This window comes from Palaemon carinicauda, chromosome 2 (genome assembly GCF_036898095.1).
Source record: "Palaemon carinicauda isolate YSFRI2023 chromosome 2, ASM3689809v2, whole genome shotgun sequence".
Taxonomy (NCBI): Eukaryota; Metazoa; Arthropoda; class Malacostraca; order Decapoda; family Palaemonidae; genus Palaemon; species Palaemon carinicauda.
In genome coordinates this window covers 51,506,270-51,532,362 of record NC_090726.1, presented here as the reverse complement: position 1 = coordinate 51,532,362, position 26,093 = coordinate 51,506,270, and the positions used below count along the sequence as shown (strand labels likewise).

Here is a 26,093-nt window from a genome sequence, read left to right as displayed (position 1 = left end):
ACTCAAACCCCTCCTGACACGATCAGCTTTGTGACGTAGGAATCTTCACTTCTCGCCTCACCACCAACCAAAATACTTGCAATTCAAGTCTTTATTCATAATTATGTAAGGTCTATTTTAGTATATTTCCATGTTGGCATACGCATTCAAATCACACAGAAAATATTACAAAGCGTTCTTCAACCATCTTCGGTTCTCCGCCTCTGACAGCCACCGTCTGATTCACACCGACAATGTCACCAAAACGTTTTACCAGTAATGCAAATTGTTTATTTTAATTATCTATCCTATTCTTTTTGACTTCTTATATGTTCAGCAACTTGTTCGTTTGGCTCTCTGTTAGTTCGACTTCATGGCCATTTGGCATAATGTCCATTCAGCTGCCTGTTCGGTCGACGTTATGTCTGTTCGGCATCTTGGCTTCTGCCTCTTGTCTCTCGGCATAAGTCCACTTGGGTTTATGTCTTACTACCTAGGTCTACAGCTCTTCTGATTACAGAAGGTCCTCAATTTACAAACTTAATTGGTTCCAAGAAGTTGTTTCAAGTCGAATTGTTTGTAAGTCAGAGTTTGTTAAATTTTGTCCTAAGGTAGGCCTAACCTGAATCCCATGCCTATGATTTGCAGCTACAAAAGTCAACAAATAGTTGTGTTCCATATGAAATAGATATCAGGTTATCACAAAATGTTGTTTTGCTTACTGTATAAAATGAATAATAATGTTTTTTGCAGTATTTCTTCATCTTATCTTTGTTATTTTCTGTTGGATTTGTGTTTGTATCTCTGAATGTTTGTAAGTTGAGGACCTTCTGTATATGAAGTTTGGAAACAGTGTTACTTTGCTTTTCATAATTTTCATCCTGTGGCAAAATTTATCAGATCAACTAGGCATCAAATGGGAAGGGGAGGTATGAGAGGAAGAGAAAATTTTTTTTGTTTCATTTAGAGGTCGGAAAACGAGTGGCCTCAATGGTATTAGCATGATGACCTTAAGGTAAGTATTGAAATACTGTAATAGATTTTTTGGGCTCAGGCCATGTCGTCCTGATGGAAGAGGAAGCTTCCTAGGGTATATTTGAATACAGTGATATTCCCAGAGAATTTACCTTTAGGTCTCCAGAATTCTAACTCCTGGCGTGAATATCCTTAAAATTTCTCCTTAGGATATCGCATAAATCAGGGGACATATATCTTGAATCGACACATAGCAATCATCACCCCGAATAGCGTTTTCGCTTCGAGGGGAAAGTGGCAAATTTTGAAGGGGAGCCGATATCAAGGTTACCCTTCCTCCCTTACTACTTTGAGTATCCAGATGGCGCTGTACGTTGCCACCATGTTTATTCCTATAAGTGTAGCGCTATAGCTCGGTGATTTTCCTGGTTATCTCTCTTGTTACGCTTTGGTTTTTTTGAGGATATCATGCAATCTACAGCCTCTTCTGCCTTTGGAAAGTTGAGTATTTGATCTTTACATTATATAAATTTTAGTTCTTGCCTCACAGTGAAATTAGGTTAGATTAAGTGAGAGAGCTTTGCCTTAACCGGAGGCGTCATGGGCGCTGTCATTCATTACGCATGAGTTATTTAGTTAGCCTGAACGACTTTCTCGGTGTTGATAGCATGAATATTTCGAAGCTATTCAGTCTTCATTGCTAGGTGTTAATTATATTATGCCGATTGTATTCTTTATAGTTTCGGCGATTTAGGTAACTGAACCTTGCTTGTGCTAGGCTTCCTAGCCTATGCGTTTTAGTTTACTTTCATGCATGATATAATAGTGTAATAACAATTAAATGAAGCTATTAAGGCAATTTATATGTGTAAGATACATTGATTGTATGTATATATTCCTTTTCTGAGATCATATACGAGAGAGTTTCGACGATTAAGGTAGTCGAATCTCACCCGCCGCTAGGCTACTAGGCTACTAGCCTAGTGGCTTTAGTATACTTTCATACATGTTCCCCGGTTACCCTAGTGTATCGTTTTATCAATTCAGGCGGAAATAGATATCTCCTAGAATTATTATATAAACCGATACTCATCTCCAGTGGAGATTTAAGGGTAATCCCTCCCCTCTGAGCGTAGCCTTAGGCTACGACCCTAGTTAGTCTTGCCTTCGAGTAGACACTCAGGCCTGACTAGGCTAGTGTTTTCTGTCTCTTCCCTTGGCTGGCAGATAGCAGGCTTTGGGTTTCGGTCAGAACCTCAGAGTATATGGTCTTTTGCCGGCGGCCGGCCGGCACAGTGAATAGTCATTCTCCTGCCGGACTAGGCTGCCGGCATAGGAGGCTAGACCTCCCTAGGCCGCACTTGAAGTGGTTGTGTGATGCCGCCACCTTCTCCCTGCGGTCTAGAAGACTAGTCCTGTGCTCGCAGACATTCTTCTGCCGCCTAGGATGGCGCCGGCACTGGAACTCTGTTTAGGAGGCGGCAAGTCTGCTGCCGTCCCCTTAACTGTATTGGCAGACCCTAGGCTGGAAAATAGATATTCTCCTGCCGCCTAGGATGGCGCCGATGCTGAAACAGAGTTTCTTAGGGGTGTGGTAGGACCAGCAACCCTGCCGGCTCCTTCCACACCTCATACAGGACCCTTTTCCCTCCCCCCTCTGTCCTTAAGTGATGGCGTAGCCATCACAACCCTTTGGCCGTCGTCCTACAATTTCACTGCATACCGGCAGATTGTGGGGCCGACCGGGGCTCCTGCATGCAGCGGTTTAGTCGCTCAGCCTTTCCTTATGGATGCAAGGCTCTGGGAAAAGCTGTGCCGGCTGCCGGCGGGAGACCCCTATACTGTAGAGTGTTCTTCAGTCCTCTCTTGGACTGCCATCCTCATACCAGTGGGCGGCAGAGACCGGCAGTGGTTTGTGTTTGGGTGGAAGCTTGAATGATACATTCTCCCCTTCCATTTGAACCCTCATTCTGGAGGAAGGCAGTAAGACTGAGTACTTGCACCCGTATTTACTGTTAATATACATTTAATAAGGTACCCTTCACTCCTTGCTTTCTCTCTCTCTATCAGCTAGTGCCGCCGGGTATTAACCTAGCCGGCAGGTGCCGGCCGGGTTGATGCAGCCGGCCACTACCGCAGCCGGCAAGGCGCCGGCTAGACCGGTGTGCCGACACTACCCCAGCCGGCAAGATGCCGGTTGGACTGTGCCGCCAGGTGCTTACTGTTGCCGGCTAAAACTACAGTACAGTATATGATTATACAGTAGCCAGTATATTTGCAGTATAGATCATACTGCAGACAGAAAACTATAGTATAAATTATACAGTAGTTATTTTCTAACATGCCCTGTGTATCCATGCACAGTCTATTGTTGAGACCAATTATATATGGGAAGAAAAGATTTCTTTCCACATACTGATAGATGATCAGTTACAATTTACACTCATTATTAAAACCTTTGGAAAGTCAGTGTTAAGTTACATTTATCTATCCTTACAGGTTAGAATTCTTCAATTGGGTTTCCTGATTAGGAAAACTCTAGGTTTTAATTCTGGGGGAGGTTGCAGCAATTGGCTGGACAGGAAACACAAGTATGTGTCTTTCCTAATTTTTTTCTAGCTTGTCTATCCTAAGCTATATGCGATAAATATGCAAAAATATTAATAATAATATTTATATAGTTTATCAGGTGAGATGAACTACTGCATACTCATTTAGTTTTCCTTTCTTTACAGGAGGACCATCCCAAGTGCCTGAGAGTCTTTTGCAACGTGAGGAGCAAGGACTTCTGTGGCCATGTAGAGTGCAGGGCTCATTCTCTCTGCTCCATCTCCAAGGGACCTCTGAAGTACTGGGACCCTCAGGACTGCAATGTTTGCAAGGCCTTGGTTACTGAGGCTTTTGATGACCCCAAGACAGCGGAGTCAAGGGATGCAGCACGGAGTAAGCTTCGCAGATGGGTTCGTGGCTTTCAGAAGAATGCCACAGGGCCTTACCTTCCGAATGAACGGATGTGTGCCTGTCTGTTCCCTAAGGCAGCTGTGGATGGTGTTATACCCCAGCCTCAACCTGAGATCCCTTGCGTCTAGATTTCCGTAGATACGGACGTCTCTGATGCAATGAACGACATCCACCTATATGAGAGGATGTCGGAGGTGTCTGAGGACACCGAGAAAGACCTTCTAGCGGAAGGTCTAGAAGAGGAGTCTATCCTGGCTCCCGAGACTGAAGAGGATGATGTCGAATCTGAGTCCGTTTCGTCTGTTCCGGCCCCAGAACCAGTACCCTCTACGTCTTCTGCTTCTCCATCGGATGACATGGGTAAAGCTTTGGCTAGTCTCATGTCTATGATGGAGAGTCTTCGTAAGCAGAACGAAGAAAGGGCCGCTGAATTGAGGAGAAGGATGGACCATCTCGCCGCGCCACGTGTGTCTCAGAGGAGACTCAACGTGAAAGATCTTCCTCCTTGCTCTGATGTGAACCCTTGGAGGCATGCGGAATACATGCCGATTACCAACGGGAAGATTTTCATTTCGGAAAAGCTGGGGGCTGTCCTCATAGAGGATGTCGACTTTTGGCCCAGCTTTAAGTCTTACCCAGACTGCTTCGTCTGCTTGAAGGCGGAACCTGTGTCCAAGGAGGAGACAGAACCAAAAGAGGTTATAGTTCTTGACTATGAAAAAGCTCAGGCTCTGTTGGCAAATAGCCTCAAAGAAAATGGCTTCACTAATTCAAAAGTGCCAGCCCTTAGCAAGACACACCCTTCTTTTCTTGCTCCAGCTAAACTAGCCTTTCCCTTTACGGCAAAAGGGTTTAAGGCAGTCATGAAGGCAGTGGACGCAGGTAAACCTTGCCCTACACTCGAGGAGTGTAGACCTTGTCCCTAGCCCTGCCTACGGACGAGAAGGACTGGAAGGAAATCCACCTTACCTTCTCAGTCGGGAAGTTGGAGGCGGATATTGCTGGACGCCAGTTCAGTGAAAACCTCCCTAAGCTGTCTGACTTTCTCTTGCGAAGGGAGCAAGAGACAAAGGAGAATTGCCACATCCCTGTCCCTCCAGATTTGCTTGGAGGCAATGGCAAGTGGCAACAGATCCCCAGATATGAACATGGTCGTGGCCAAATCACATTTGGCTACGCTGGTCAAAGACCTTTATAGCTTTGTTAAGGCCAGACGTGCATGTAGGGAGTTCGTGTTTGCTTCGGCTGCAGTGAAACACGAACCTAGGAAGCTGATAGCCTCCAATATCTGGGGAAAAGACCTCTTCCCGAGTGAAGTGGTCAAAGAAGTAGTGGACAAGGCCGCCACGGACAATAGAATTCTTCTCCAGAAGTGGGTCATGTTGGCGAAGAGGAAGTTTTCCCCGGATGAGGGTCCCCAACCAAAGAGGAAGACGAAAAGACCCAGGTTGCCCTCTCGCCCTGTCAGACAACAGCAGCAACAGCAGGAACAACTTCCCGCAGTTCCCATGACTGCGGTTCCCCAGATGGTGGCACAACCCCAGCCAACTTATCAGATGGTGCCTCAGCAGCTGGTTGCCCAGTCACCAGCATTTAATCCTGCGTATGAGAGGCAGACCACTACCTTTCGTCCTAAAGGTAGAGGGTCGAAAAGGGGCTCCTCTAGAGGGGGTAAGGGAGGACGCGGTCAAGGAGGCAAGTGCTCCGGACAGTCAAAGCAATGAGATGCTTCCGGTAAGAGAAAGACTCCAAAGATTTCAGGATCGCTGGACCTTCGATCCTTGGGCCCACAGCCTAATCAAGAACGGACTAGGTTGGAGCTGGAGGACAGCTCCACCATCATTTCCTCAATTCTTTCAACACTCCACCTCCGTCCTGGAAGAATACACCCGAGAACTCTTGAGCAAACGGGTGATAAGGAGGGCAAAGTCCATCAAATTCCAAGGAAGGCTGTTTTGTGTGCCCAAGAAGGACTCAGACAAACTTAGAGTCATTCTGGACTTGTCGCCACTCAACAAGTTCATAGAAAACAACAAGTTGAGGATGTTAACCCTTCAACACATAAGGACCCTGCTGCCAAAAAGGGCATACACAGTCTCGATAGACATGGCAGATGCCTATTGACATATTCCAATCAACCGCCCACTCTCCTCCTACCTAGGATTCAGGCTACAAAAGAAGAAATACGTCTTCAAAGCCATGCCCTTCGGACTAAATATAGCCCCAAGGATTTTTACAAAGCTTGCAGATGCAATCATTCAACAACTACGCCTAGAAGGTGTCCAGGTAGTAGCCTACTTGGACGACTGGCTGGTGTGGGCAGCATCCGAGACAGAGTGCATGCAAGCATCCAAGAAAGTGATCCAATTCCTGGAACATCTGGGATTCAAGATCAACGTCAAGAAGTCTCGATTATCTCCAGCTCAGGAGTTTCAATGGCTAGGAATTCATTGGAACTTGAAGTCACACCATCTCTCCATTCCCCCAGGGAAGAGGAGAGAGATAGCAGGATCTGTCAAGAGACTACTGAAATCCGACAGGATATCAAGACGCCAACAGGAGAGAGTACTGGGTTCTCTTCAGTTTGCATCAGTGACAGACCCAGTACTAAGAGCACAACTAAAAGTTGCATCAGGAGTCTGGAGAAGATGCGCATCAAACGCTCGAAGAGATCTAAGAAGACCGATACCGACTCGACTAAGATCGCTTCTCAAGCCATGGTCAACGGCCAAGAACCTGAAGAGGTCTGTGCCCTTGCAACCACCTCTACCTTCAGTCATCATCCATACGGACGCACCAAAGGAAGGTTGGGAGGTCACTCGCACCAACGAAAAGTCCAAGGGACTTGGTCTTCTCTATTCAAGACCTTCCACATCAACGTTTTGGAAGCCATGGCAGTATTTCTCTCGCAGAAGAAACTGTCCCCTTGCCATTCAGTCCACATAAGACTGATCTTGGACAGCGAGGTGATAGTGAGATGTTTGAATCGTCAAGGTTTGAGATCACCCCAAATCAACCAAGTGATGTTGGTCATCTTCCGCCTAGCGGAGAAGAAGAGATGCCATTTATCAGCAGTTCACCTTCAAGGGTTCTGCAATGAGATAGTGGACGCTCTATCCAGGCTCACGCCGATAGAGTCAGAATGGTCCCTAGACGCAGGATCATTCTCCTTCATCTTACGTCAAGTCCCAGAACTGCAGATCGACCTCTTCGCGACGAGCGACAACAAGAAAATACCTTGTCATGTGGCCCCATACAAGGACCCTCTAGCGGAACCAATGGAACTGGATTTACCTGTTCCCTCCAACCAACCTCTTAAAGAAGGTCCTCAACAAGCTGTGATCCTTTCAGGGAACGGCAGCTCTAATGGCTCCCAAGTGGCCAAAGAGCAATTGGTTCCCTCTAGTTATGGAACTGAAGCTGAGGCTGGTCCCTCCTCCAGACCCAGTACTGACTCAACAAGTACAGAAGTCAACTGTCTTCACTTCATCACAGAAAACCCAAAACCTTCATCTCATGATTTTCTCTCCTTAGCAGTAAAGAAAAAGTTTGGGATCTCGAGAGACAGTATAGACTTCTTAGAAGAATATAAGTCTAAGTCTACTAGAGGACAATATGAGTCATCTTCGAAGAAGTGGGTTGCTTTCGTCAAGGCAAAAGGACCAAAAGAAATCTCAACAAACTTCTGTTTATCCTTCTTTATCCACCTTCATAAACAAGGTTTAGCAGCCAATACGATAACGTGTAAATCAGCCTTGACTAGACCTCTGCTATATGCCTTCCAAGTAGACTTGTCAAACAAAATCTATAACAAGATCCCTAAGGCTTGCGCTAGACTTAGGCCTGCAGCCCCTCCGAAGCCCATTTCATGGTCATTGGATAAGGTCGTACACTTTGCTTCAACAGTGAACAATGAGGATTGCTCTCTGAAAGACTTAACCCAGAAAGTTATATTCTTGTTTGCTCTAGCCTCGGAGGCCAGAGTTAGTGAAATAGTGGCCCTTTCCAGAGATGAGGGCCATATTCAGTTCACAGGAGTGGGAGAACTGAATCTCTTTCCTGACCCAACATTTCTCGCCAAGAATGAGCTACCTACCAAAAGGTGGGGTCCCTGGAGAATCTGTGCTCTGAAGGAAGATGTCTCGCTGTGTCCAGTGGAGTGTCTAAAGGTCTATCTTCGTAGAACTTCAGACTTCAGGGGAGGACAGCTCTTTAAAGGAGAAACCCCAGGGTCAAAACTATCCCTAAGACAACTAAGGCGAAGACCACCTATTTCATTCGCAGAGCGGATCCTGACAGTACACCGGCAGGTCATGATCCGAGAAAAATTGCTTCGTCATTAAACTTCTTCCAATACATGGACTTTGAGCGTCTTCCCTCATACACTGGATGGAAGTCATCCAGAGTGTTCTTTAAACACTACGCGAAGCAAGTGCAAGAGTTGAAATGCTTTGGGGTGGCGGCAGGTAGTGTCCTAAAACCTGTCGTCTAGCGCTGCGAGGAACAGTGAATTGATTGGGACTGTCAAAGTATGGGTGAAGGTGTTGACACTTCACAGTGCAATACTTTAAGATAAGTGTCACCAAGGTGCCACTATGGACTGTTCTAGTTATTAAGGTGAAGAAACATAGAGACAACACTTGTGCCTTGTGTTCTTACACAGTGTAAAGAGACAATCATTATCACAGAAATGCATATCAGAAAATTTAATAAATTTTCAGTTTTTGTGGCCCTAACATTTTTTCCCTTTCAGGTGAAATAAACATTTTCTGGTCTTGATTGTAAAACATGTTTCTTATTGCATTCATTAACATTATGTTAACATTGTTATGTATGTTGATTTTGCTGGTTATTTATCACCAATAAATACTTGATGTGTATTTTCATCTTATTTCGCCCCAAAATTGATTTCAATAAAGATATGCTAGAGTATTATTTTCCCTCAATAATCTGCATATGTATATATGAACAAGATATATATAGTTAATACCTTTGTTCTTTCTTATACGAGTACAAACTTTACCTGGCTACGCATACAGCGAGACCTGTAGGCTCTTGATGCTATGTTTGTTCATATGGTATATGCAAACCTCGAGACTCTTTCCTAATTCTAGTATGACTCTTCCCTGCAGGGGGCAGGAAGCACTAAGATAGTTTATGATGAGCAGTAATAACGTATAACGGTAACGTCATATGTCTCTGTGGTCTGGATGACCAAGGAATAATTGTCCTGAGGTAAAGGCACATTTGGAAAATCCACAGATACAGTACTTTCTAAATAATTCTCTGGTAACCTTCCATCAGGACGACATGGCCTGAGCCCAAAAAATGTATTTTGAGCGAAGCGAAAAATCTACTTTTGGGTGAGATAGCCATGTCGTCCTGATGGACCCGCCCTCCTTTTCCATAGAAAAGGCCTTGGCAGGATCCCTCCCGAAACCACTATATCTGTAGCACCTTGCACAACGCTATAAGGAATAAACATGGCGGCGACGTACAGCGCCATCTGGATACCCATAGTAGTAAGGTAGGAAGGGTAATCTTGATATCAGCTCCCCTTCAAAATTTGCCACTTTTCCCCTCGAAGCGAAAACGCTATTCGTGGTGAAGATTGCTATGTGTCGTATCAAGATATACGTCCCCTGATTTATGCGATATCCTTAGGCGAAATTTTAAGGATATTCGCGCCCGGAGTTAGAATTCTGGAGACCTAAAGATAAATTCTCTGGGAATATCACTGTAGTCAAATATACCCTAGGAAGCTACTTATAGGAACCTTCATCAGGACGACATGGCTATCTCACCCAAAAATAGATTTTTTGTGCGTTTTATTGTTAAAATTGGGTTTATCCTATAAGCACCAAAAAATTGGAAATCCTGATTACAGTATGATTAAGTTTAAATTTAAAATTGTTCAAATTCTAGATTTTAAAATTCAGTATTTATTAACTATACTGGGTAAGGAAAGACAGTAGACTTAATTTTGTAACAAGACATTTATGTTACATTCCACTAAAATCTTGTCTTGATTGGGGAATTTGGATCTGAATTTGAGTGTTGTAAGTACTGTAATGAATACCTTTAATATTTAAAATGCTTTTACCTTTGTTTTTTAATAAAATTTATTTTGGATAAAGAGAAGGGACTTACTACACAGCACTCAATTAACAAATTTTCCAAATCAAATTTTCTGACCAAACATTATTTTAATGAATCTTACCCTGATATCATTAAGCTAATATCATGGATATGACTGGGTTCCATGATATGAGCATGACTGCAATGTAAGTTTTGAAATAAATCCTATCATTGAAATCCTTTTTTTTTCCAGAGTAGATGAAAATCGTATTAAAGAGGTGGGACCAGACAGAGCTTGTGCGGAATGGTTACTGAGGTGTGGTGCTTTAGTTAAATGGCAGAATAGAGACCTGTGGACCAAAGATTACAACACTTTGCCTCAAACAGGTGGCAGATCACTGAAAATTGAGGAAATTGATGCTACAGATGCAGCTATAATGCATATTGGGTTCCAACACTTCAGTTAGTATCATGTACAATACCTTATCTCTTAAGAAAACTGAATTGAAATTTGAGTGATTATGTTTTTTTCTTATTTTATAAGTTTTGTGTATTTTCGTAAAGAAATAATGTTCTCTCATTTTGACACTACTGTTATTGCTCATTGTAAGAATTAGTATTTCATCCTTTATGGATGGTAAATTTGAATACACTTTTCAAGCCTCAAACATAATGTCTTAGTTATTTTATAGATTACAGTGCTTCATTTCATTTTCTATGCATAGTTTGTTGACTAGAGACTTGAGTAAGCAAATGAAAAACATTCTGTATTGCAAGTGCTGTATTTGTTGTAACATCACCCCATAAGTTTGCAAATGTATGATCTGTGCAATACTCATCAAATAATCTCCTAGAAAACTAAGAACTCTTCGCCTGGCTGAGTATTTTTATAGGGTGCTTGTCTTTCATGGTGACCTTATTTTCCTGTTTCTATCAAGCTATTTTGCTTTTAAGAGGTCATATTTTCTCTGTTCATTTCCTGAATGTTATTCCAATTTTAGTTTATATTTTTCCAATCCACTTCTTTTTTTCTTTTGTTGTGGTTTTGAATATTATTTAAGCTCCTTAAGGAGGGTGACTGAGCCCAATTAAAACAATATTAGTTTGGAATGACTTCAAACTCTATGCTATTTGTAAATTTACATAATGTAGGTTATAAAATTTCTTATCTTTTCTTGTCTGAATAAAAAAAATCATTCAGTGTTCCATAACGCTATAAAGTTTGGCTCCGAATATTTCATACTTTTGAAAAACAGATTTCAAAGTATTTGTATAGAGATTGATTGAATAGACTTCAGTAGGACTGTGCTGTACAGTAACAATACAGTTTACAAGGAAGTAGGTAGAAGGTTGACTAGGGCACCAGCTACCCATTGAGATACTACCACGAGAGAGTTTTGGGGGCCTCTGACTGGCCAGACAGTACTACATTGGGTCTTTCTCTCTAGTTACGGTTCACTTTCCCTTTGCCTAAACATACACCGAGTAGTCTGGCCTATTCTTTACAGATTCTCTTCTGTCCTCATACACCTAACAACACAGATTATCAAGCAATTCTTCTTCACCCAAGAGGTTAACTACTGCACTGTAATTGTTCAATGGCCACTTTCCTTTTGGTAAGGGTAGAAGAGACTTTTTAGCTATGGTAAGCAGCTCTTCTAGGAGAAGGATACTCCAAAATCAAACCATTGTTTTCTTGTCTTGGGCACTGCCATAGCCTCTGTACCATGGTCTTCCACTGTCTTGGGTTAGAGTTCTCTTGCTTGAGGGTACACTCGGGCACACTGTTCTATCTAATTTCTCTTTCTCTTATTTTGTTGAAGTTTTTTATAATTTATATAGGAAATATTTATTTTTAAATATTTAACTTAGCCGGTGAATATATAATAGCTGAGCCTCCGGCGGCTCGACAGAAAAACACAAAAACTCGCGAGCGATCGCTATGAAGGTTGCGGGTGTGCCCACTAGCGCCAACTATCGGCCAGATACCGCATATACATGTAAACAGACTCAATTCTTCTCTGTCGGTCTGAACGACAAGACGTACCATTACTCGCTGTTAACCTGGAGTTTTTCAACAGTCTTGGTGAAGTACTTCCTTTTGGTTTGAGCTTTCGCAGTGCAGGTGTTTTATCTACAACTTAAATCTTGAACTCTTTTTTGGATAGATTTAATTGTTGATGACTTTGGATTGTTTTTTGGACTTTCTTTGACTTTTAAAAATGGCCGACCCTTCCCTTAGTACGGAAGTGTGTTTTAGGCTTTTAGCAATTATCTTATCACGTTATAAATTGTTGTTGTTAATTATAGATTTTCCTCTATATATTTTATATCTCAACCGCCTTTATTAGGCCTCTTCGATTAGCTTTCCATTTATAATAAACATCAAGATAAATTTTAATGATTTGTTTATATGCGACCTTACCTATTCCTCCCCTAATCCGAGAGTAGGCGGTCCTAACTTGGAAACCGAAGTTAAACAACGTTGAGCCCTTTCAATCGTAAATAACTTTTACAGAGCAAATGATTTAAAACTTATTAAATGAATATTTTTTAGTAGATATTTCATGAAAGATTTTCTTTGAATAGTCTTCGTACTGTTTCAAAGATGAACTAACGTTTGGTTTATTTATGCTACGCAGTTTGCGCTCTATCGTTACGATAGAGAGAGAGAGAATCACGGTTTCACTTTGCAGAAAGAGTAAATCGATTTTGACGTTTTGTTCATTCTTCTTTCAAACGTAAATGTTTTAAATACTAATTTAAAGGAACTTGTTAATTTTCAATTTCTTAGTCCTTTCAGTTTTTTCCTTTGGTCAAATAACCTGTTTATTGACGAAAGGTGAGTGGGCTTTTCTCTTCGGTGTGAAATCAAGAGAGAGAGAGAGAGAGAGAGAGAGAGACGGAGAGAGAGAGAGGAAGAGAGAACGTTCCGATCTTTATTCTCGTCCCAAGCGAGTAACGTTGTTCTCGAGTCAGTTTTTTACTCTCGTCCCAAGTCTCTGTACAGGGAGAAAGGATAAAACGTTTTTAGTTTTTATTCTCGTCCCAAGGCACTGTACGGTGAGAGATTGAAAACGTAGTTTTGAATGAACTAGTGTTTATTCTTCTCCCCAGTCACTGATCTTTTTATCTTAAAATATGTTTACTGTTTTTTGCTTGTATTAATGTGCTTACATTATACGACTTATTTCGCAATTATAACCTTTTGATGTAGAGTAGAATTGCGTGCTTCAGGTAGAAATCAGTTTTATTCATGCCTAATGTGAATTGTTGAAAAATTCGATTTCAGTGAAGTAAGTGCAAAACAGAAAATCGTAGTGATAAAGTGATAATTGCGCAAAGTGTTATGCAGTGTTGCGACCGAGGGTTCGTCTGTTCGTGCCTGTCGTTCGCCTAGTCCGGGACCTCTTGCAAGCTCCCAAGCCCAGGGGAGAAGTAATGTCGTACGACTTATGGGTTCGAGAGGCCTTGATCAGCGAACAGACGTTCCCTCTATGGTTTCAGGCGTGTCTCATCAAGACCGCCCCTACCATAAGACGAGCGAGACGATTTTCTCCTCGTCATCCGAAGGCTTTTCGCGTAAGAAACCGTGGAGCAAGGTTTCGAGGCCCTTTAAGCGAAAGTCAGTCCCTTTAGGACAGGTCCAGCGTCCTGGTTATAGCCATTGGGACAGCTCTGACCCTATGCAGTCATCGGAAGACTGCTCGCCGCCTAAACAAAAGCGTAACACAGGCTCCGAGAGTCTTTTTGTAGGCAAGGTTTTGCAGTCACAGACGTTACCCTAGTCTCTTACCGCACCCATTCCCGTTGATCCTAAATGGGTTGTACTGCAAGACATGCAGAATAAGCTTGCCTCTCTTATGGAGGACTATTCTGCTGAGCAGGTTCACGATGATCCTCGCCGCTTAGCTGATCGAGATCCTGGCCGTCAGCCGCCCAAACGAGCCTTTGCTCGTCCTGTTGACATTGACGTTACAAAGTCACGTCAATCATGTTTTGTAGAGCCTCACTCGATGCAGTCCCGTGTTGACTCTCAGCCGCTTGTGGACGTTCAGCCGCTGCCGCTTGCTCTTGTTGACGTTCAGGACGTTCGCCAACCAGCATAGTTGACTTGTTTTGACGTTGAGCGTCAAGCACCGCAGTCAAGAGTTGTTTTGACTGCTCAGTCTAAGCAGTCAAGGCAGTCTCGAGTTGACGTCGAGCGTCCTCCCGCACCTGTTGTTGTTGCTGGTCAGTCCTTTAAGCAGTTACATGACATAGCGTCCTTGACTGCTACTGTTGCTCCTTTGCGTGTGGACTCTGCTTGTCAAGCATTGCCACCACGGCAGGTCTCTCCCTTGCTTGAGACTCGGCAATTGTCGGACAAGGTTCCTTCAGATGAGGAAGTTGCTGATCCCCCTCCTACTGATATTCCCTTGAGGACTCTGTCAGACGGAGAGGAGCCTAAAGCTGCTCAGCCCTCTATGGACTTTAAATAAATCATGCTGATTTTTAAGGATCTTTGTCGGGATCTTTTTGTAACTGCTGCTCCTCGTTCGCCTAAACGTCAGAGTTTACACTAGGCCTAGCTACTTCGAAGCCGTTGTTTTCTAAGCTAGTGCTCTCTCGCTCTTCTAAGAGAGCTTTACGTTTGCTAGGCGATTGGTTAATCACCAGGAGGAGTTTGGGGGAGACAGCCTTTGCTTTCCCTACTTTTAAGCTGGCTTATAGAGCGAGAGTCTGGTATGACACGGGAGAAGTTCTCGGCTTGGGAGTTCCTGCCTCTGCCCAGATAGACTTCTCAAACCTCATAGACTCTCCCTGGCGCCTGGCCATGAGACGCTCCAAGATCTTATGGTCGGCTTCAGAGCTAGAACATCTCCTGTTAGGAGTTTTTTCGAGTGTTTGAAGTTTTGCTGTACAATTATGTCATGCATAAACAAGGCTATCAGGGATGGCTCCAATATTCTGACAGCCACGTTCTCTGCAGGAACAAGTCTATCAGGGATGGCTCCAATGATCTGGCAGCCACGTTCACTGCAGGAGTACGCAAGAGGCAAGTGCGCTCAAGGTGTTCATTGTCAAGACAAACTTCATGATGAAGTCTACCAGGCTGTCTTGACAGCATTAATGGAAGGCGACTGGATGGTCTCTCTCGACCTTCAGGATGCATACTTCCACATTCCTATACACCCGGATTACCAACCGTTTCTGAGGTTTGTTTACAGGAATGTGGGGTTCCAGTTTCGAGCCCTGTGCTTTGGCCTCTGTCCTGCTCCTCTCGTGTTACGAGGTTCATGAGGAATGTGGCAAAATTCCTCCATCTATCGGGAATCCGAGCCTCCCTGTACTTGGACGACTGGCTTCTCAGAGCATCGTCCAGTCTTCGCTGTCTGCAGGATCCACATTGGACGTTGAGTCTGGCCAGGGAGTTGGGACTTTTGGTCAACATAGAAAAGTCCCAACTGATCCCATCCCAGATTATTCTATATTTGGGGATGGAGATTCGCAGTCCAGTTTTTTCGGGCATTTCCGTCTGCCACCCGAATAGAACAAGCCCTGCTCAAAGTCCAACTTATGCTGAAAAGAGAACGTTTGTTCTGTCAGGAGTTGGAACAGTCTCGTAGGGACTCTCTCATCCCTGGAGCAGTTTGTCTTGCTAGGGAGACTACACCTTCGGCCTCTCCAGTTCCATCTAGCCTCTCACTGGAACAAGGACAAGACGTTAGAGACGGTATCATTCCCAGTCTCAGAACCAGTAAAGGCATGCCTGAAATGGTGGGACAGCAATATCAGTCTGAGAGAGGGACTATCCCTAGCAGTCAAGAACCCAAACCACGTGTTGTTCTCAGACGCGTCGGATTTGGGTTGGGGTGCGACCCTGGACGGTCGGGAATGCTCGGGTCTGTGGACCTCAAGTCAGAAGAGCATGCACATCAACGGCAAGGAGCTATTAGCAGTCCACTTGGCCTTGATGAAATTCGAAAGCTTTCTTCGAAACTAAGTGGTAGAGGTCAACTCAGACAACACCACAGCTTTGGCGTACATCTCCAAGCAAGGAGGCACACACTCCCTCACGCTGTACGAGATCGCAAGGGACCTTCTCATATGGTCAAGAAATCGAGGCATCTCCCTGTTGACGAGATTCATCCAGGGGGACTTGAACGTCTTGGCAGACTGTCTCAGTCGGAGGGGTCAGGTGATACCCACGGAATGGACCCTCCACAAGGACGTGGGCAAGAGTCTTTGGGCTACTTGGGGTCAACCCACCATAGACCTCTTTGCCACCTCGTTGACCAAAAGGTTACCAATCTATTGCTCACCAGTCCTAGATACAGAAGCAATCCACATAGACGCGTTTCTACTGGATTGGTCTCATCTGGACTTGTATGCATTCTCACCATTCAAGATAGTCAACAAGGTACTGCAGAAGTTCGCCTCTCACGAAGGGACAAGGTTGACGTTGGTTGATACCCTCTGGCCCGCGAGAGAGTGGTTCACCGAGGTACTTCAATGGCTGGTAGACATTCCAAGAAGTCTTCCTCTAAGGGTAGATCTCTTACGTCAGCCCCACGTAAAGATTGTTCATCAAAGCCTCCCCACGCTTCGTCTGACTGCCTTCAGACTATCGAGAGACTCTCAAGAGCTCGAGGCTTTTCAAAGGAGGCAGCCAGTGCGATTGCGAGAGCTAGGAGAGCTTTTACCATCAGAGTATACCAGTCGAAGTGGGAAGTCTTTCGAGACTGGTGCAAGCCAGCATCTGTGTCCTCTTCCAGTACCTCTGTAGCCCAAATCGGAGATTTTCTTTTACATCTGAGAAACGTTCGCTCCCTCTCAGCTCCCACGATTAAGGGCTACAGGAGCATGTTGGCTTCGGTCTTTCGTCATAGAGGCTTAGATCTTTCCAACAATAAAGATCTCCAAGATCTCCTTAAGTCTTTCGAGACCTCTAAGGAACGTCGTTTGGCAACTCCTGGATGGAACTTAGACGTGGTCCTAAGGTTCCTCATGTCAGACAGGTTTGAGCCATTACATTCAGCCTCCCTGAAGGATCTCACCCTCAAGACGCTTTTCCTAGTGTGCTTGGCTTCGGCTGAAAGGGTCAGTGAACTTCATGCCTTCAGTAAGAACATCGGCTTTTCTACAGAAAAAGCCACATGTTCACTTCAACTTGGTTTCCTGGCCAAAAATGAACTGCCTTCTCGTCCTTGGCCTAAGTCTTTTGATATACCTTGCCTGTCAGAGATCGTAGGCAACGAACTTGAAAGAGTGCTGCGTCCAGTTAGAGCTCTTAAGTTCTACTTAGCTCGTACTAAGTCCTTACGAGGTGGATCTGAGGCATTATGGTGCTCAGTTAAGAAACCATCATTGCCTATGTCAAAGAATGCTTTGTCATATTTTATCAGATTTTTAATACGAGAGGCTCATTCTCACTTGAATGAAAAAGACCGATGCTTGCTTAAGGTTAAGACGCACAAAGTAAGAGCTATAGCAAATTCCGTGACCTTTAAGCAAAATAAATCTCTGCAAAGTATTATGGACGCGATCGTTTGGAGAAGCAAGTCGGTATTCGCGTCATTTTACTTAAAAGATGTCCAGACTCTTTACGAGGACTGCTACACACTGGGTCCATTCGTTACAGCGAATGCAGTAGTGGGTAAGGGTTCTACCACTACATTCCCTTAATTCCAATATCCTTTTAATCTGCTCTTGAAATGTTTTTTAATTGGGTTGTACGGAAGGCTAAGAAGCCTTTCGCATCCTTTTTTGATTTGGCGGGTGGTCAAATGTCATTTCTTGAGAGCGCCCAGATTAGGGGTTTGATGAGGTCCTGTTGTATGGGTTGCAGCCCTTGATACTTCAGCTCCTGGGAGTCTTTCAGCATCCTAAGAGGATCGCTGGGCTTCGTGAGGAAGACAGACTAATATGGCAGAGTAATCGTCTAAGTCAACTTCCTTACCAGGTACCTATATATATTTGGGTTTTGTTATGATATAACTGTCAAAAACTCTAAGCATATACGCTGTAAACTTAATTAACTCTGGTCTCTACCCACCACCATGGGTGTGAATCAGCTATTATATATTCACCGGCTAAGTTAAATATTTAAAAATGATATTTTAATTATAAAATAAATTTTTGAATATACTTACCCGGTGAATATATAAATTAAAGGCCCCCCCTTCCTCCCCGATAGAGACCCAGCGGGATGAGAAGAATTGGGTCTGTTTACATGTATATGCGGTATCTGGCCGATAGTTGGCGCTAGTGGGCACACCCGCAACCTTCATAGCGATCGCTCGCGAGTTTTTGTGTTTTTCTGTCGAGCCGCTGGAGGCTCAGCTATTATATATTCACCTGGTAAGTATATTCAAAAATTTATTTTATAATTAAAATATCATTTTAATGTTAACGTTCTTAGAATATTTTATTTTAATTGTTAATTACTTCTCTTATTTCCTTGCTTCTTTCTCTTACTGGGCTATTTTCCCTGTTGGAGACCTTGGGCTTATAGCATCATGCTTTTCCAACTAGGGTTGTAGCTTAGCAAGTAATAGTCATAATAATAATGATAATAATAATAAATCAGTATATGAGCTTGAAGTTTGAAATCGCCATTTGAGTATTATATCAAACGGTGAGCAAAAATTTTTCTTCATATTCACATGTTTTGTCGAAAAGTACTGACAAATCTAGCATGTTATAGACAGAAAACAGCTGCGCAGTACCCATACGCCATCCATGCAGCTTCACGGAATTTTTATGCCTTTTTGTTTAGTCTTTGCTCGCATCCCTCCCTGCTCAGAATTTAACTCTTTCTCTCGATCAACAGTACTTGTACCGGCATTCCTTAATGTTACAGTATCTATCGAGCATTTGTTCCGTAACTGAAATACAGACCACGCTATTTACATGGGGTAATTACTTCGGCGTAGCTGAATGACGAGCCATAAAAGTTTTAACGAGGGTTTCCTACCTCGCCGCTAGTTAGCAGGGGGTAGGGAAGGGTAGCTAGCTACCCCCCCCCCCTCACACACACCGGTGAAAGGCTCACTTTACTTTTGGCTCGGGTAGAGAACAGACCTGTCTGTGCTCTCCCTCGCTTTGACTGCCATAATTAATCTGCCTTTTTTGCTTTTTCTTTTTCACAGTGTGACTGAAGTTGGCCTCTGCCGTTATGCGTACTTGCCCTGGACTTCCTGGCTGCCCTTGTGGGACCTTTATGTCGGCGGTCGACACGGATCCCCACACCTTGTGTCCTCACTGTAGGGGCCAACTGTGTGATAGCGGTAACGTATGTATTGAATGTAGGGAGTGGTCTACCTCCCAGTGGGAGAGGTTTGCCGGGCGCCGTAAGAAGAAGGCCAAAAGGGATCTTTCTCCTTCAGAGGCTTCTCTGAAGAGAGAAAATTCCAGGACTTTTTCTTCCGTTGCCCTTTCCTCCTCCGAAGCTCCCCCTCGAGCAGCCTCTTCCGAGAGGCCGGCGAGTGGTAGCGTAGACCGCTGTGCTTTTGACCGATCCCGGGGTGCGGGAGAGGTAGTTGCCTCCCATAGCGAGGCAGCTGCCCCTCCTCCCCCGGAGGGGGGTTTTGTTTCTAACAATGATTTATTGCAGCTTTGGGCTTCCTTGAGGCTTCAGGGTTCGCCGTCCAAGGAAGCCCTGTTTGACATGATCAAACTGGGTGCAGCCGTCAAACAATTGCCAACTACAGCGGAGATAGATCCTCTGTCTGTGGTTGACGTTGTTGTGACGGAGACATCCCGTGGGTCTAGCCAAACTCCCGTTCCTGTGGCTGAGGTAGCTGAAGGCTTAGACTCTCCCTCCGAACATTCTTCCCGGCGATTCTCCCCCTCAGGGGAGTTCGCTTACAGAGACTCCTCTTCGGAGGCCCATCGATGGTCAGCTTGCTGATCCCACGGCCCTTCGTGGCCGTATAAGGCGGAAGACTCGTCCTCCCCTTCGCCGTAGAGGCCTTCCTTCCCCTTACAAGGGGTTTAAGAGGCGCCTCTTCGGCTCGTCGTCGCCACAATCCTCTGCGGAGGAGACGACACGCCGTTCTCCTGTCCTGCCAGCTACCAACCTAGACCCGGAGGATGGTCGTCCTTCGGGACATTGTGACCTGTTGCCCAGACCATCCACTTCCAGAGTAACTGATGCGCGTGACGCGCCACCTGATACTGCCACTGCGCAGTCTCCGGGCCCTTCGGGGCTGAAGGGTCTTGAGCGCAAAACTGCGCCTCTTGCCCTCAAGCGCCAGGCACCGCCTGAGCGCTCGCCTGCTGATGATGCTGCTGTTCCTGACTTAGCGCCTCGGCGCTCACCCTCAGGCGTCCGCGCCTCCGTTCCTGTTACGCGCCAGGGTCCCCCTGCGCGCCCACGCCCTTCGGCGCCCCGGCACCCTCCAGCAGTTCCTGAGATAGCGCGCCAGCGCTCACCTGCGCATACGCGCCCACCGGTGCCCCAGCGGCCACCTGCGCCATCGCGCCCACCAGCAGTTCCTCATACGGCGCTCCTGCGCTCACCTGCGCATACGCGTCCACCGGTGCCCCAGCGGCCACCTGCGCTCACGTGCCCTCCTGTTCCTGCATCGTCGCGCGCGGTCCAGGAGGCACCCAAGCTGGCGCACAGGCGGCCACAGGTTCCTACGGACTCGTCGCGCCCGTCCGGGGAGATGCGCAACACGCGCCCACGCGCGGTTCCAGCTCCAGCGCCCACGCGCTCACCAACGCGCCCACGCGCAGCGACATCTCAGCGTGTCGCCTAGGAGGCTCCCAAGTTAGCGCACGGGCGCTCACGGCCGCCTCTCGGCTCTCCCTCCAGACCGCGCGAACTTGTATCTGATGCAACCGCGCACGACACTCTGGTGACGCGCCCTGTTCCTGCTACACGCCCCGTTCCTGTATTCAAGGCGACCAAGGTAGCCCTTCAGCGTACACTAGAGTGTCCTCATCCAACGGCACGCCCTGCGCGGCCGCCGCAACAACGTACTCCGGTGCGACCGCATCCTGATGCGCGACCAACGGGCCCACAGGTGAGTATGCCGGTCTTATCCGACCAGTGTCAACCTCCGCGCCAACGCGCCATCCAGGTCGCTCGCGACCCTGCTCCAGCGCTAACGCGCCCTCGGCCTGGAATCATTATCATCATCCTCACTGCTAGCTACCTAAGCTACAACCCTAGTTTGAAAAGCAGTATGCTATAAGTCCAAGGGGTTCAGCAGGAAAAAATAGCTCAGTGAAGAAAAGAAACAAGAAAATGAATGAACTACAAGAGAAGGACAGTATTGCACAATTAAAATAAGATATTTTAAGAATTGTAACATTAAAATAGATTTGTTCCTACACTTGATACAAACCCTTATTCTTTACTATAAGAGATATTCTAGCGCGAGATGGGAAATACAGCAGAAAAACCTTAACAAGGTCGTTAACGACCAGGCCGGTAGTTATCCACCTGTTAGCGGTGGGGGACCGCTGTTTGGTAGCTACTGTTTACCTTCAATTGACTTCTAGCCGTCGCATTGGTAACACCGCTGCTCCTGCTTTTGTTCGACTGGCAGACTAGTCTTTTTTTATTGTGTTTTTGATTAATTCTGTTTCTTTTTTCTTTGTTAGATGTAATGTCCTCTATTATTAGAAAGTGTCCCGGGGCTCCCCCGAAATCCTGTGGCACCTTTATGTCACCGCCGGAGGTGGATCCTCATTCCCTATGCCCTACGTGCAGAGGTCATAGGTGTTCTGGCTCTCCCTGCCAAGTATGTAGAGAGTGGTCGTCCTCTCAGTGGGAAAAGTTCGAGAAGAGGTAGAAGAAGAAATCCAAAAGGGACTTGTTACCTCCAGGTTCGCCGTTGAAAGATAGGGAGTCTCGGGCCTCTTCTTTGGCCTCTTGATCTCTCCCTTCAGACTCTTCCTTGCCTCCCTCCTCCGGGGGGAAGTCGAGGAAGAGTGGCACCATTGATTTAACCCCCATTCCTCTTGGTCAGGCGGATCACGTTGCCTCCCCCAGTGGGGCAATATTTTCCGCCACCGGGAATGACTGTTACCGCTTCCATTTTAGATCATGTACGAACGGTATGGCCTGCCCTTGGACTTCCTGGTTCTCCTTCGGAGGAAGTTTAGAACCAGTTCCTCGCGGGCAAGGTATTGCCTTGGGTCCCTTCTGTTTTGGAACCCTTGAGAGTTTCGGACCTCGCCTACCTCCCGTCAACTCAGTCGGCACCCGCGGAAGTTTCAGTGGATCTAGTAACTTTAGCTCCTGTGGCGCCTACTTCGCACTCCGTTTGCACTTCTACAAAATCACAACGTCGCAAGCGCAAACATCGCAGTACCTCCTCCTCCTCCTCCTCCTCCTCTTCGGAGGCTAGGAGGGGGAAAGAAGAGGAAAAGGAGAGCTCGCTCTCCTTTACTCAGATGTTATCGCCGGAGAGACAGGCGACATAGGAAGAGACATCATGGTTCTCGCTCTTCCTCGCCTTCTGTCTCTTCACGAGATGTCTCGCCGCAGGACTATATGTGCTCTCGTCACAAATCTAAGAAGAGCACTTCCTCTCGTCATCGTTCTGCTTCGCCATCGTCTTCCTCTCGCGAGGGATCATCTAAGCGCTCTAGGCGCTTCAAGAAAAAGAACGCTACATTACGTTCTCGCTCTTCGTCACAAGAGAGCTCTCCAAAGCGTAATAAGCGCTCCATTAAGAGAAACTCTTCCCACGATTTTTCATCTAATCGCCCCAGGAGCGCGGCCAAGGGCAAAGCGCGCCCTGACCTCGATCCCTCTCCTTCGCATATTATTCTCAGGATCTCCAATCTCTCTAGGAAAGGAAGAAAGAGCACATCTCCTCACTCCGATCGCTCTAGAAAAGGGAGAAAGAGCACTTCTCCTCACCTTCGCTACGTGTCATCAGAGAGAGAGCGCTCTCGCCCTTCAACTTCCCGATCGCGCAAGTCTTCGGTCATACTCTCGCCGGGTCAATCACCTCGCCCTTGTGTTTCAGACAGGGCAACTCCGGTTCCCTTGCTCCCTAATGAGTTATGGAATTCGAGCCTCACGAGAACCTCGGAAGAAGACGCAGGGATTCAACCCTTCTTCTCTTCTGTTGAGAGCAGAGGGAAAAGGCCAGATCACCGATCAATTGAACCTCTTCCACTTCGTTCTTCAGACCCTTCAAAGAGAGGAATCTATACGAATCCTACTAAGACAGTACAGATAATTCGGTCACCTTCTCCTAGACCGTCAATTTCCACGCAAGGTCAGGCGCTTGCGGCGCCATTATCCAATGCTCAGCTTTCCCCTGTAACAATGGCAATATGGTCTCCTACTTCGCCGTTACCTCCAGACACTCTGACTTCTATCGCCCTTCCTCCTGTAATAACCTGCGAGGAATTAGCGCAGCCTGAGGATTCCCCGGAAGGGCAACCATCAAAGGACTTAGAGTCCTCCTATTTGGGTTCTCTAAGAACTATGTGTAATATCTCAGGCCTCTGCTATCTACATCTGTCTCCTCGACATACTGGCGCTCCAGTTTTAGACAGACTATGTCGTCCTCCACCGAACCCTAAGACCAGAATTGAACTTCCTTGGTCTGTTCACTGCAGGCCGTCTGAGGAAGGTCTCGTAGGTGATCTCAGGAGAAACGGGGTCCTTGAAGTCTCAGGGATCCCATAAACTTTTACAATTCCCATTTACTAGGCAAAAGTGCTTTCACAAGGTCAGAGATGCCAACCCTTCTCCTCTGACCCTGGATCCCCTCATGGCGAGACTCACACCTGGCTGCTCCTCGGAGAGACTCTCTTCTCTTCCAGTCTCTTTCACAGCCACAGAAGCCTTGGCAATGGAAACGGCTTCAATGTCCCTTCTGGAGGCTTTATCTTGGTTTGACACGTGGTCTGGTACAGTTGGCTACCTAGTGAGTCACGAGGACCTGTCAAACCAAAACTCCATGCAGTCCCTACAGGAAGTCGTAGCTGTTGGGGCCAAGACAGTGGACTTCCTAACTGCTACAACAGCGACCATGTGGGGCAATTGGGTCCTCAAAAGGAGGGAATCAGTAGTTTCCAGACTTCATAGGAGCATCGGTAAGGCTGAGAGATCAGATTTGAGAAACTCGGACCTTCTACAACCTCTCCTCTTTTCTAAACAAGCAGTTTCCTCTACCTTAGATACTTGGAGGAAAGAGACGCAGGACACGGCAGTGCAAAAGGCTGTCTCCTTTCGCACAATGCAACAGCAGCCAACTCCATAACCTAAGACCACAACTGCGGCTCCACTCCCAGCCAAGAGCCTAAGCCGCCCCTCTTTTGTAGCCAAACCTATGGGCAGAGGAAAGTTGGCTCCTCCCAAGGCCAAAGGCCGAGGTAGAAACCCTAGACAGAAATAGGGTCTCGGCTCTCCCCTTCCAGTGCGTAGGGGGTGCCTGCAGGGGAGTTGGAGGAGGTGGAAAGCTATGGGGGCCATGCAATGGACCATTAAGGTGCTTCGTTTGGGGGTACCGCATCCCCTTCATAGGCTCTCTTCCTCTAATTCCTCCTCCAATCTCGTCCTCCCAGGGTTCTCGGAATCTCAGGAAACAGTAAGACCTAGCTCAGGAGATCCAGAGCATGCTTCTAAAGGGCACCATCCAACAAGTTCCCAACACCTCAACGGGGTTTTTCAGTCGCCTCTTTCTGGTAGAGAAAGCCTCCGGGGTGGGGGTGGGGGGTTTGGAGACCAGTAATCGATCTCTCTACCTTGAATAGGTTTGTGAAGCAGACTCCATTCAAAATGGAGACAGCAGCCTCCGTGATGCAAGCTGTGTGTCCCGGAGACTTTATGGCATTTGTTGACTTAGAAGACGCATATTTCCAAGTACCAATCCATCGCTCATTCCGAAAATTACTGCGCTTTCTGGTTCAGGGTCGAAGCTTCGAGTTCAAAGTCCTATGCTTTGGCCTCTCGACCGGCCCACAGGTATTTACAAGGATTTTCGAACTTGTTTCCTCGTGGGCACACAAGCACGGGATACGACTGCTAAGGTATCTAGACGATTGGCTACTCCTGGCCTCGTCCAGGGAACAAGCTCTGGATCACCTGAGAGGGCTTCTCGACCTTTGCAAGGATCTGGGGATCCTTGTAAACGTAGAGAAGTCTTGCTTGATTCCAACCCAAGGCCTGAACTATCTGGGTATGTTCATCAACACCCAGGTAGGGAGGGTGTTCCCATCGGAAGACAGACCTCTGAGACTGGAACAATCCATCACCCAACTCTTGTCTCCACTGCCTCCTCCAGCCAAGTTGTGGCAGAGTCTTCTGATTCTTTCCTCTCTGGAAAAACTTGTTCCAAGCAGAAGATCAAGAAAGAGAAGTCTCCAATGGCATCTGAAGACCCATTGGTCACAAAAGATCGATTCCCCATTCTTGCCAGTGGAGGTTCCAGCTCTGGTGATACAAGATCTTCAGTGGTGGGCAATCAGAGAGAATACCCAAACGGGTATTCCCCTCCAGAGCCCCAATCCGAAGTTAAAACTTTTCGGACGCGTCGCTACGGGGCTGGGGTTCCCACCTAAGCCTGAAGTTAGCATCAGGAGTCTGGTCTATAGAACATACTAATCACCCCTATACTAATCGATTTACACTGGCTGCCGATTAAAGCGAGAATTGAATTTCAAATATGTACAATAACCCACCAAGTTATCAGAACCGGGTGTCCAAAATACTTGAGAGAATTGCTACATATTGCGCAGCCAATAAATCGTGTCGACACGAGAATAGTTACAGATGGCTTTAAACTGTTGGAACCTAGATTTATGTCTACTGAAGGATCCAGAGCCTTTAAATATGCAGCCCCAAGACTAAATAACAAGCTCCCATGAAAAATTCGAATGATTTAAGACAATGCTTTCAAGAGGAAATTGAAGACTTTCTTATTTCATGAGTCTTTTGACAGTGACGATTTAACAGTAAATGAACAATATGTGATATGAAATGTCGAATACTCTGAACGAACAAGGTAAAATGACAGTGGAGGTCCTGTAGAGATTGGTGTTCCCCTGCTGTATGGGACCGGAAAAGCAGCCATCAAAGTAAAGTAAGTAACAAACTCTCCATATAAATCACCTGGAATTGCTAGCAGCCTGGAAAGGCC

General features: G+C 46.1%; 1 protein-coding gene across 6 annotated transcripts in view; it reads left to right on the top strand.

The window, feature by feature from the left end:
- LOC137624975 (ATP synthase subunit s, mitochondrial) overlaps positions 1 to 26,093 on the top strand; it is a 339,973-nt gene that overhangs the window by 179,623 nt on the left and 134,257 nt on the right. For all 6 annotated transcript variants that reach the window (XM_068355919.1, XM_068355911.1, XM_068355930.1 and 3 more), the window contains exon 4: positions 10,247 to 10,455. In XM_068355919.1, the coding sequence (XP_068212020.1) occupies positions 10,247 to 10,455 (209 nt within the window). The remainder of the gene's footprint in view (positions 1 to 10,246; positions 10,456 to 26,093) is intronic.